The sequence below is a fragment of the Corvus hawaiiensis genome, chromosome 11, assembly GCF_020740725.1.
Source record: "Corvus hawaiiensis isolate bCorHaw1 chromosome 11, bCorHaw1.pri.cur, whole genome shotgun sequence".
Taxonomy (NCBI): Eukaryota; Metazoa; Chordata; class Aves; order Passeriformes; family Corvidae; genus Corvus; species Corvus hawaiiensis.
In genome coordinates, this window is record NC_063223.1 from 19,734,825 (window position 1) to 19,747,182 (window position 12,358).

Consider the following 12,358-nt stretch of genomic DNA (forward strand, 5'->3'; position numbering starts at 1 on the left):
GATTCCCCATCTGTAAAATAATGCTTATCTCCCTTCAATCCTCAGATGTTTGAAGATTAAATACTTATTGTTTGTACGGACTTTGGATCATGTAGGGAATTACATATATCTTAAGCCTCCTATCATTGCTATTTTCTTTTATCTGAGATCTTATATAATTTCATTCAATCATTAATATTATATGTTTGACCTTTGAAAAAGTGACCTTTAGAAGTAACTAATGAGGAACAGGAGGAGTGACTGCATGTGCCACACTGCTGCTGTTCAGCTCAATTATCAGAAACTCCTTTTAGAAGTCTCTGTTGGCAGCTCAGACCCTGTCCCTGGCACTAGGAAGAGGTGTTTCTTTGTCACAGGGCATTATCTGTGTGAGGGCATAATGCTGTTCATTCTGCAGAGACAATCTAGCTGGTATTTTTTACAGTTATCTCATAAGAAAAGCAATGCAACATGACACAAATGTACTTGTCTCACACTTAAGTACTTGCTGGAGTAGTATGAATTTGCCAGGACTCCAAGGCTTGCTTAATTACCAGCAGGCTTGTAATGGACAGTGGCATATTCCTTGCACATTGCCAGAACTGCAGGACAGGCTTCTATTCTCTCTTAGACACAATTTATTTGGGTTTCTGATGTTGCATTTTTTTTTTCCACAGGTACATGTCCTAGGAGTGGGTCTGGCAGTCCATGAGAAATTTGTACACCCTGAAATGCGTCCCCTGCATAAGAAACTGATAGATCAGTTCCAGATGATGCGATCCAGCCTGTATCACGTAAGCCAATACTCACTCTTCCCATTTTTGAATTATATGATTAAACATCTGTCAATTGCAGTAAGGTTCACAAAAGAACTGGGCTGATACAGCATTGATTGAACCTACTGGACTGCCAAATTACCAAAGGAATTCTTGATTTTTGTGCAAGAAGGCAGTCGTATAAAATATGTTAACTTGGCCTTTCAACAAGAATTGTTAGTATTTGTATGTTCTTTGTTGTATCACAGGGCAATTGTGAAGCTTAATTTTCAGTTGCTGTCTCACATAGCAGAAAATTACGTAAGACAGCGGAAGATTAACAGGAGGTATTGGATGTTGAGCTTTTCAAAAGAACTGCTGTAATTGGAAGTAGCATGATATGAAGAAAACTTGCAGTTTTCCATGACTGACTTAGCTGAAGTGTGTTTGCTCTGCAGGAGTTACCTGGTTTGGATAAGCTGAGCCCAGCCTGTTCTGGCTCCAGCACCCCCCGCAGCAATGTGCTGGTGTCACACGGCCCCATGAGCCCAGAGAGCATAAAGCTGGTGCATCGACACAGGTACCCCCTCTTCTTCCCAAAGATCCAGGGTCTGTGCACAATGTTCCACCAAGGTTCAAGGATCTAAGGGAGAGCTTAACAGTACTGCAGGAGGGCAGCATGAGTTTAGGTAGAAATGCCTTTTGTCTTCATTCAGTGCTAATTATTGAAGTTTGAGAACTGGAATAAGAAAGTTGAGAAATCCAACTCGCAGCAAATAACTGAACACCTCCAGGTGTGACTCCATCACTTTACTTACTGTAGAGGCAGAAACACAAACCTGCCACTCAGTTCTCCACACTCAATCTGACTTTGGAGGTCCCAACCTCTCCTACTTCTGTTACTCCAACAGCAAATAACTGGGTTCTTATCTACCATAAACGGAAAGTTGTATGGCTTGTTTTAGAACCCAACTCAATACGTACCCATTTTGAAGGATCAAAATTGTTAACATCGTTATTTTTATAATTCTGACCAAATCAGAAGCCAAATACAAGAAAGGCTGCCAAGGTGTTTTGATCAGAACATCAAAAAATGACCCTGTGGGTGCTTTTTCAAATTGAATGCCCATGTATTAAATCTGAGATAATGGCAGAGGATAAAAATTTTGATTATAAGGACAAAAGAGTGGTTTTGGTATCCAGCCAACACTGCTAATTTGAAAATGCTAATTGCTCTTCTGTGTTTATTTTTCTTATTGGGTCGCTATAGTTTAGCTGGTTTTAAAGCCTGGCATGAAAAGCTGTGGAAAGTTGGTCCATGAATCCAGGATGGTGACATTCTTTATGCTATTAAAACTGAGTAGCTTATACTGCTCCCATGGCTTAGCAGTTGACAAACAGTGTCTGGGTGATAACATTTTTTTTCCTCAAAATTCCTCCCTTTGTAAAGGCTTTTGTAGTTTTTAGGACAAACTGGGGAAATTTTATAGTGTACAATGTATTTGTGTGTACGGTTCAGAGTGACAAAGAAAAGTTCATTCCCTGAGGGAGATCAGGGTGCAGCCTGCACACCAGCTGGGCTGTATTATTTTACTGTCAGCCTCAAAATTGCCTTCAGCTGTAATGCTGAGGGCCAATGCATGCTATAAGGAAAACTGGATTTTGACCTGTGTGTCTTGTGCTTGGATTCCTTTGGAATGTTTTTTTTAAGCTGCTCCCACTCATCTTAGCATTAAAAATGAGAGTGGTTTCAACGTGTTCTGTTATAAACAAAACAAATATGCACCCAAGGTCATGATGTGACGCTACCCTGGGCTGGGGTTCTGAAACTCAACATCCTATGCACTATTCTGTTTTACCTGAAATCTTCTTGTCACTTCTTTCATATTTACTCACATTTATGTATTTGTTTGAGCTTATTTGGCCTGATTTTTCAAAAGCATTTGACATCTAGAGGTGACCTAAAGCAGCAGGTAACTGCAGGTACTTACTAGTTTGGAAAAAAATCAGGCTTCACAAACAGGTTCAATTATACCCTTGCTCTGTCTGTTTTTTTCCAGCCCACTGAACTTGCTTGGTTCAGTCCGACACTCCTCATCCTCTCTGTCGTCCCACACCTCCAGTGAAACAGGAAACCTGGTTATCCTGACAGACAGTTCTGTGGGGGAGACTGCTGAGGATATGTACCACATGCAGGTACAGCTCCAGCACAGCCAGGAGTGGTTGTTGGGAACAGCACGGAGCATGTTCCAGAGGGTTATGCTTAGGAGCAGTACACTTCAGCTGCCACATCCGTCTCTGAAATTCTTTTCAAAGAACTGAATAGGTAGAATCTAACATTGTTCAAGAAAGATGACAGTAACTCACTAGATTTAACTTTGGGAAGAAATCTCCTGTGTTTGTACAGTGACTGTGATAGTGCAGTCCAAGGTCACCCTGCTGCTTTCAGAAAGTGAGATTTTTGTCCCATGTTGTTTACCTGCCCCGTGGAACACATGCAGTTAGTGTTGCTCTTGGTTTGGGGAAGTGAAACAAGTCCCACAGTCCTGAGTGCAGGTTAACAGTGGCCTGCAATGAAGCTGGGCAGAGGCTGCCCTGGCTCATCCAAGACAGGTAAATCCCTAAGGCACTGATCTGCTTGGGTCTCTCTGGATGGTTTCTCTGCCTCCTGCAGCTTTTTTACCCAAAGCCCAGGTACCAAGGCTCAGTCACCAATGTCTCTGTTTTATCCTCGTCCCAGGCTAGTCCTTCCACCTCCAGCCTGAGCTCCACTCACTCGGCACCATCCCAGATGATTAACTCTGCCCCTTCCAGCGCTAGAGGTAAGCATGGACAGGCCCTGATGGGGGGGCACCTGCAGGTGTTCCCTAAACCTGGCAACCTTGCTGACTTATGGGTGAAACACCACCTACACTGACATGTAACACTTTCTCCTTTGGAGATGTAAATGCCTCTTCAATACTTCTTCTTTACAAATGGTTTAATTCTCCATTTAAGCATTTTTTCATCAGTATTTGGAATGTATCTCTAATACGTGCTGGTTTCAGGCAGTTGAATTTCATAATGATTTCCATTGTTCTGCCACAAAATTGTGGCAGGCAGTCTAGAGGAAAACAAGAATAGTCCTCGGTATAGTACTTAAAAGAGAGATCATGAAGACAAAGGCAAAGAAATCATTTTACAGTTTAAAGAAATTATGACAAAAAAGGACTTGAGGCAGTTTAGCAGAAACATATGTATACAAAAGTAGATGTACAGGATGAATACTGAAAGATACAAATTTTAAATACTGGAGATAAAGAAGGTCTCCCCTGCTGGGAAATTCTTGAAGAAAGGAAAAATATAAAAGCAGACTCTGGGGGTACTCATATTGCCTTTGTGTTACAGTAGCTGATCTTGGTATTGCTAATCATTTTCTTCCCCAGCTGAAGCAAAACCACTCTATGTGATCTCCTGACTTTCACAACTTCTCTTCAAGGTTTTAGGTTTTTTCCTCTCATTTTGGATTCTCAGTTGCAGGTTCTACACCTCTTTTCACAGGCATCTGAAGAAGGTGTCCAGGATATAGTCAGAGATAGAGGCTGATATTTAAATCTTACCCCTTTTTCCATATAGGGGAATTCTGTGTCTCCTGATGGACAGGGAATATGGAGAAGAGCCCTTTCCTCAAGCCGTCTTGGGGCTTTTTTGCTCAATCTGCCAGTAAAATCCTAATTGACTGACTGTTGTTATGACACAGCTGCAGCAAAGTGATTTAATTGAGGGATCAGATGGAGTAGGAAGGTGAGACGTGAACATCTTCAAATAAAGGCAAATAGCTGCACTAATTACCATGGGCTGGAAGGAAAATAATGACAAACAGTAATCAGGTGAAACTGGCATAACAGGCAAGGGAAGATGGAACTGAGGAGAGGGTTATCATGTCAGGAAGATGTCCCTAAGTGGATGTGCCTCAGCTGGCATGGGAGTCTTCTGGGGGATCTGAAAGGTTTGGTGCTTGTACCGTTTCACGCTGTTTTCCACTTTAGAAGTCCAGTGACAGGCTCACAGTGACAGGCTGTGACAGGCTGTGACAGTCTTTCTGAGCCTGGTGACTGCACAGCATCACCAGCTTCCCTCTTTACGGTATTATTCACTGTTGCTTAGAAACCAACGTGATGAATGCTCCAAAGGGTCTGGGCTGCTGGGTGAGCCAACAGCACCTCCCAGGGATGGGACCCAGACAGATTTCAAATGGGAAACAGTAAGAGAAATAATGAGTTTGAAAAATATTTCTATACCCTGTGATACAACATTTCTTCTCTGCTGTTCTGTTCACTCTTAAATTAGGTGAGCACAGCATTCAGACATTACCCACTCATGGGATTTCACTTCTAGTAAGGTCCCAGATGCAATCTGTGTTTCCCAGTGTGCCAGTCACTGTTCTGGTTATTACAACACTGCTGTTGGGAATGGAGCTGTTCCTAATGAGAAAAAGCCCTTACACTTAAATTCCACTGTGCTAATGCAGCTGTGTTCTTCACCTTGGTGGTTTTTCCTTTTGTTTTGTTTTTTAACTGGGTGAATTTGATGCTTGTGAAAATGAGACCAGTATCACTGGCTGGAGCAAGGTACTTCACAGACATGACATGTGCAGCTCTGCCAATGCACCTCTATCCTTTTTTTTTTTTTTTCCTCCTTTTTTTGGTATTTATTTATATTCTTTTTAATTTAGCGCTGGTGAAAGGTGCTGGATTGACACCACTGGAGGCTGAAGCCCTCTATTTACCCACAGAGCAGATACAGCATGGGCGGCAGCCGTGCAAGTTCCCCCACGCTGCCCCCACCCATGTGCCTCATCTCTGTCCTGGAGGGACCACCTCTAGAGGTGAGAGGATAGTTCAGTCTCCATGACCCATCCAACCCTTGGCCTTTCTGCTGAGACTGCCAACAAAGCTACAAGAGTCACGATGCTGCAGCTGAACACTTGTCAGATGGGAAGTGGACAAAGGCCAACAATTAATTTCATAAAGGCCACCTAAATTTATCAACTTAACATCTTTGTCACCTGTGGCTTTAACGTGAGCATGATTGGGTAGGATTTCTAGGGTTTAGCCTGATTTTTAAATGCTTCTCTCATTTATTCAAATGATAATGCAGGTACTTAGATCATCTTCTCTGTTTTACTGCAGAGTCCTGTCCTGAGGAGATGGGTATCTTTATAACACAAATTAGTTCCATCAGCGACCAAAGGAAGCCATGGCCTTTTGTATTAAGAATCCAGCAGGAGTTTAAATTGTTCTCCACTTCCAAAAAGTTACCCTTTTATGGACCTTTAAAATAGCAACACAGGTGATTATTTGGCTTGTCCAAAGAAAATAACAAAGCTACTGATCTAAAAAGAATTTTTAAAGGATAGTCATCAGGAAAGTTGATCAATGATTTGATTTTATCACTGAACTGCAGATTAAGGCATCAAAATTTACACTAGTTATAATATATACAAGTTACAGCAGAAGTCTTAAATAGAACTGAAATCAGAATACTGCAAGAATTTGCTAAATCTGTGCTAACAACAAAGACATTAGTAGTTACTCATTATTACAAGTATACATCTCTCAGTTTTTCACCTGGCTTGACCCTTGTGTAGCTTCTTCCCTATCAGGGAAGCACCACTGCTGTTGTGTAAAAGGTCAGTAAGACATTCTGTTCAGTTTGGCTTCATTTGAGGTGGCTCATGAGGCACTGCTGAACTTTACTGGAGTTAAAAAGATTATACCAGGGTTCAGAAAGCAAGAAACTGCAACTCAAAAAGGCCTGGAAAGAGCTAGGAGTGAGTTAGGGTTTGTGAGTAATTTAATTTAAAATACAGTTGGGACTCCTCCAAAGCAGTCAAAAAGCAATTCCCACTTGACATTTGACTGGCCTCTAAAAGCATCCTCAACACTGCCCCTCATTAAGGTGTAGAAAATAAGTCCTGGTGTCTTACTCAGCACTTTGCAAGAATCCATATACTTACTTTAAAACTTCCTTTTTAAATCAAAAAAGTTACCATTTTGCGCAGGAGCAAAGTTTTCATAACAGTAATAAAAATTATGAATCAGGAGAAGAGATTCAATGAGTTTGAAGTTTACATTAGTGTTCAGTTACATTCCTTAAAATTAATACTTGTCACAAGTGGATTAACATATTTATAATTAAAAAAGCAAAACTACCTCTGGCTTTAGCACAGGTTTTCCTTTCTCAATAGCAAATACCTACAGTGCTGCACACACCAAGTGCACCAAGCTACATGCTAAAAGGAGTAAGTCCTGGTACATGCTGCAGCATTTTATTATGGCCACTGGCTGCTCTGGAAGCTTTAAAAGCTTTTTTTGACTTTGTTTTTTAAGTTTTGCCAGTCCCGAAAAGGAGCCGTGGTTACTGTGCTCTCTATCTGTCCAAAGCAGCCATACATAATTTTGTTTGCAGATTGGACACTTGGCATAATCTGTAACCATTTTTATAGCTATAGTTAATGACAAATTTAGGGCGCCTAACAGCAGAGCTGTTTTTTAAACTACACTCTGCCAGCATATGTGGGATTTTTCAGGTCCTGCAGTGCAAGGTCTTTTGAAGCTGTAATCCCATATAAACTGACAGCACGTAGAGGTGGTTTGCATCTTTGACATAAAAGAACAAGGATGACAAGATAAATAAAAAGGGAAAAGTTTACAGTGTAGGTTGTGCTGTGCTGTAGTTCTGGGCACACCTAAAAGTTCAGCATCTTTCCATTTGTCCTGCAGAACGGGACTATCTGTGACCTGTGAGGATAAGACTCAGCACAAAGCGTTAACACTGTGTTCGCCAAGCTGATGTTGTACATAAGAGCAAATAATGTCGTCTAATTATGTTTCTGTTCTATGTCTGGGGAGAAAATGAGTTCGGGACTAGAATGCAGATACTCTGCCACTGTTCATGTCAGAGTGGGGGTGTAGATTAATCTGGCATCTGCCCCCCTTAATGGAATTGTTGCAATTGTAGGACTTTATCCTGCATTCTGCTGGACACATTGTTCCTTCCACTGTGTGCTGAATATTAGTCCCCAAAACTGCATGTTTGCTTTTGCTGGGGTAAAAGCTGCATCAGCCAGCACCAATGCCTTTGCTCATATGTTGGAGTGCTGTCCAGGTAATGTGTGTGGTTGTGGAAGTTTGCCAAAGGGGGCATGTATTCCCCAAAAGCCGGCATGGCTCTGTAATGCGCTGTGTGCTGCCATCTGTTCAGTGCGTGTTTGTGACGCAATCAAACAATCAGTGCAAATTACAGCTCACTTCAGCAGCTTCACAACATCAATTCCTGCCTAATATTGTGCATCCCAAGGGTTGCGTGTATCAGTAGTGTCAGACTTTAGGAAGTCGCTAATGGGGATCATTCTTCTGGCAAATCCATTGTCAGCTGTTGCATATCAGAAGGCGTATTGTTATGTGGCACTCATCCTGAAGGACATGAGTCCCAAGTAATTCCACCTGCCAGGAAGCTGTTACATGAAATACCCCAGTATCTCAAATGACAACTATACAGATAACTAATAGATAAATCAAGCTTATTATTCCTACTATAAAACTCTAAGCATTGCTAAACGTCTGGTGTCATCAAAGGGCTCAGTATAGCAACACAGTAATAATCATCATTACAGAAGCATTGTAAGCAAAGTGCCTCTCACATTTATAGAAAATGCTGTCTCTTATTGGGGTTGGTTTAACAGAGGAAGCTGACCAAGATAGCACCAATTAAATGGCAACACTTATCTCTATCCAGAACCAAGGAATGAAGTATTTTCCCATAGATTTCTGCTTTAACTGAATGGTGTATCTCAAGCTTTTATGCCTTTATCTCACATTCAGTCCTAAAATGCACAATTTTATGGCATTTTTGTAACTCTGCAATACTTTATGGGGCAATGGAGCATTAGGCACTGCCACAACTGATTCCACACGGCCACTTTTTTTTGTTTAAAAGGAAGCACTTTGCAACATACAACTAGGGACACATACATGTTACACACCCTACGTGGTACATCCTTAATTGTATACAACAAGCCAGTTCTGACTCCATCCTCGTGCTATGCATCCCCCCAACAGTCAGCTGCTTAGTGGGCTCGGCACCATGTTTCCTTGGGTCCTGTGAGCTCATGTGTCCGAGCCAAGTGCACAGGAGGACTGAGATCCCTGGGCATGCAGAGACATGGCTGTTGTTTGTCCCGTGTACGTGATTTTTCTCACTTGTTTACAGGCTCTCCCTCTCTACCAGATAAGTACCGCCACTCTCGGGAGATGATGATGTTGCTGCCAGCCCACCGGGACCGACCGAGCAGCGCCATGTATCCCGCAGCTATCATGGAAAATGGACAGGTAGCAGCTCTAATTTCTTCTGTGTCAGTTCAGCCACCTGAAACTGTGGCTGTATTTTTGCTGGTTTTGACCACCTTAAAGCTTTCTTTTTTATTTTTGGAAAGCACAGCAACTTAGGATTGTGTTTTCAGAGGTGACACAGAACTTTTCCTATTAATCCACCCCTGGAGGCACCCACTGTGGCAGCTGAGTGATACAAATTGTAGTGACTATTAAAAAGGCAGATAGATACGTCCTGTGAAAATGGACTCACTTCCCAACTCTATCCTGTGAGCCCTGGTCCATTGCAAGTAGTCACACCATTTTCTTAATTGGTTTAGACCTATGGCCATCCACCCTGCAGTCTAGCCTCCAAGCTGATTCTAAATAACTTCATGGTGATTTCCAGAGGTATCAAAAATGGTGAGAGGCTGAAATAATATACAGGGTCTCCAAAAATTCTGTGCCCTAATTTCTCTGGACAAATTGAAAAGTGTGCCTACATGTAAGCATTTAAATCTTGCCCTGGCCTGCACTTTTGAAGGAAATCTCCTGATCATGCCCACTTACCACACTTCAGTTTGCATGGGAGAGCTGTCTCAAAGCATGCAAAGTCAACAATTCAACAAAACCATAGATAAGCTTCAGAGGGCAAACGATGCATTCCAGCTGATAATGGGCACAAGGCCAGCCTAGAGCTAGTCTGAAATAACTCCTCCAGAAAGCAGGAATTGTGGGCCCTCAGCACTGTTACACCCTAGAGATCCACTCACATTGCACTGCAGTACCTGCCAATGTAGGCACAGCCTAAGGTTCCCAGGGAATCTTTAGTTTAGAAACTTCTTTGCTTATAAAAAGGAACAGAAAGTCCCCATGTTGCCCCAGCTGGTCTGTAACTTTTTTTTTTAACTCTTCTTTGCTGACTTTCTTCTGCCTTAGCCTCCAAATTTCCAGCGCGCCTTGATCCAGCAAATGATTGGACCATGTAAACCTTGCAGTGATCCCAACCTGTCTGTGGCTGAGAAAGGTACTCCTTTTCCTGTTCAGCATGCATGCTTGCTAAAATATTATTCCTCTGGTCATGCTACAGCAAGTAATGAATGGGCTTCTACATTTCCTGGGCGAGTGCATTTCTCTCACACTTTTCTAATTAACAATTTAATTAACTGGGCCTTCTGCCAACATACCATCATTGTAGAGCCTTCACAGAAGGGTGGGCTTGCACAAACCACTCTATTTCAGAAAGCTTTCTAAGTTTAGCATTTTGTTATTGAAACAGTTCCTGCAGCCTTTGTCAAGCAAACTTGCAAAGCAGCAAATGAGAAGTTATCTAAGAAGAGCCCAAGACTTGGACCATATTTTTTATTAATGAGATATACTGGGTTTTAATACACATTTATTGATCAAAATACAAACATTCCTTGTAATCCCTCTCTGAGGTAGTTTTGTATTTGTTTATCATTAGGAATATATGCTTTTTTAACTCACTGCTTTGGAAAAAAACAGGCTGAGTCCCTGCAGGGGAAAAAAAAAAAGCCCGAAAGAGGAGAAAGAACTTATTTGGTGTAAGAGAAAAAGAGCATCTTGTGAAAGAGGTGCCATGGACAAAGCGATGGGCTCAAAAATTATCTGAAAGGCAGCATTCTAAAAAAGCGGAAGAGTGCAAAATTCCTGAATCAAAAATCTGAGACAAGGAGGCTGCCTAAGCAAGCAACAGTCATGTATGGCTGGGAAAAAAAAGTATCTTAAAAGATTTTTAAGGCCAGGAAAGACCACTGCAACTCTCTAGTCTGACCTACATCATACACTCAGATGTTTATCTATCTTTTTGTTTCAGAAACTGTGCGAGAACTAAACTGTACCTTTAAAAAAAAAAATCCAAATTTTATTTTAGAATTTCTAATAAATCAGAATCCCCTACTTCAGCATGAGCGGTCCAGATTGAAACCAAACGCCAACATCCAGTTCTGAATAAATGGCAGAATGATGACTTGATGATAATAATGAGTGATGACAAGAGAGTTAAGACTAGGGGGTGAGGGATTAAGAGCTCCACCTTAGCCATGTTAGTTTGAACCAAACATATGACAGAGATGGTGAGATCTTTGTACTGGATAGGAGGAAGATCTGGAAAAGGAAGGTAGATAAATATTTGTTGTCCATCTAGGAAAAATATTTTAATTTGTATTTGTGGGTGATATTATGCAGGAGTGTGGTATTCAGTGCCAAGAGATCAAAGACACAATCCCAGAGAACCCACAAAAGACACAGGTGATGTTCGGTTGGGATAGTGAGGCAGGAATCCAGCTCTTGTGCCTGGCTGGTGGCAAAAATGCAGTTACAGGTACTCTTGGCAGGCCCGGAACCCTCACCATTCTTTGAAGTCAGGATGCCATCTGCCTTGGATTTTGTTAGCACTCAGGGCCCTGACCTCCCCCAGCCCCTCCTCGCTGTGTCAGAAGTTCCGCTCGGTAATTCCCAGTGACAGTGGTGACATCAGTTGCCTGGAGCAGAATGGTACAAATGCTGCTTCCCCGCTAATTAAACTTGGCCACCGAGCCACTGAATAGTCACAGAGAGAGACATGGGCTAAGTCAGAGCACTGGGAGCTCCCTGCTTAGGTTCTTCCCTGAAGCATTTTGTCTAAAACACTGGTTTTAACAGGCAGCAGCCACTCTTCAAAATCATCTGACCTTCTTCCAGCACTGCTAAATACTCAAAAGGCTGTGAATGAGGGAATACTGAGAAAGCATAAAAGGATTTTTCACTGGGGTACCATGTGTTCTTCTTCACATTCTCATTCTACATCTCGGTGTTAAAAACAAACAACAAGCACAATAGTTTTACAGGCCAAGCAAATCAGGTTTTCTGTCCTTTTCACTTGATGCTGGGATATGGCAGGAGACATAAGCAAGGCTGGCACTGCTGTGCATCTTGTCCCTCTGTTTTAGCCCTTTGACATCAATTGCAGTAGTGCAAATTAGAGCAGTCCAGCCTGTGTACAGGGAAAATTAATCCGGAGCCACATTACATTTGGTTTGAACCTGTTCTCTGTCAAGATTCTTAGTGTCTTCTTCACATGCCTTTCTCAGATTCTCAGGCTGAGAGTCTCTAAAAAAACCATTTACTTTTATATTTTATGGGGTTTGTTCTGTCTTACGAAGCTGTTACTTTGTGATCTTTTTTACTATAGGGAATTTTAGGCCTTGGGGAGCCTGTGCTCAAGCCAACTCATGAACTAGGGAGACAAAAAAAAAAAAATAGAGAAACTTT

The 12,358-nt window shown here is 41.9% G+C and overlaps 1 protein-coding gene across 11 annotated transcripts in view; it reads left to right on the forward strand.

Moving 5' to 3' along the window:
- DOCK3 (dedicator of cytokinesis 3) overlaps positions 1–12,358 on the forward strand; it is a 185,539-nt gene that overhangs the window by 166,346 nt on the left and 6,835 nt on the right. For 5 of the 11 annotated variants that reach the window (XM_048315970.1, XM_048315972.1, XM_048315973.1 and 2 more), the window contains 7 exons: positions 657–773; positions 1,193–1,314; positions 2,795–2,930; positions 3,475–3,556; positions 5,449–5,601; positions 8,988–9,106; positions 10,025–10,112. In XM_048315970.1, coding sequence (XP_048171927.1) covers positions 657–773; positions 1,193–1,314; positions 2,795–2,930; positions 3,475–3,556; positions 5,449–5,601; positions 8,988–9,106; positions 10,025–10,112 — 817 coding nt within the window. The remainder of the gene's footprint in view (positions 1–656; positions 774–1,192; positions 1,315–2,794; positions 2,931–3,474; positions 3,557–5,448; positions 5,602–8,987; positions 9,107–10,024; positions 10,113–12,358) is intronic. The other 6 variants (XM_048315976.1, XM_048315981.1, XM_048315979.1 and 3 more) reach the window with 3 other exon arrangements.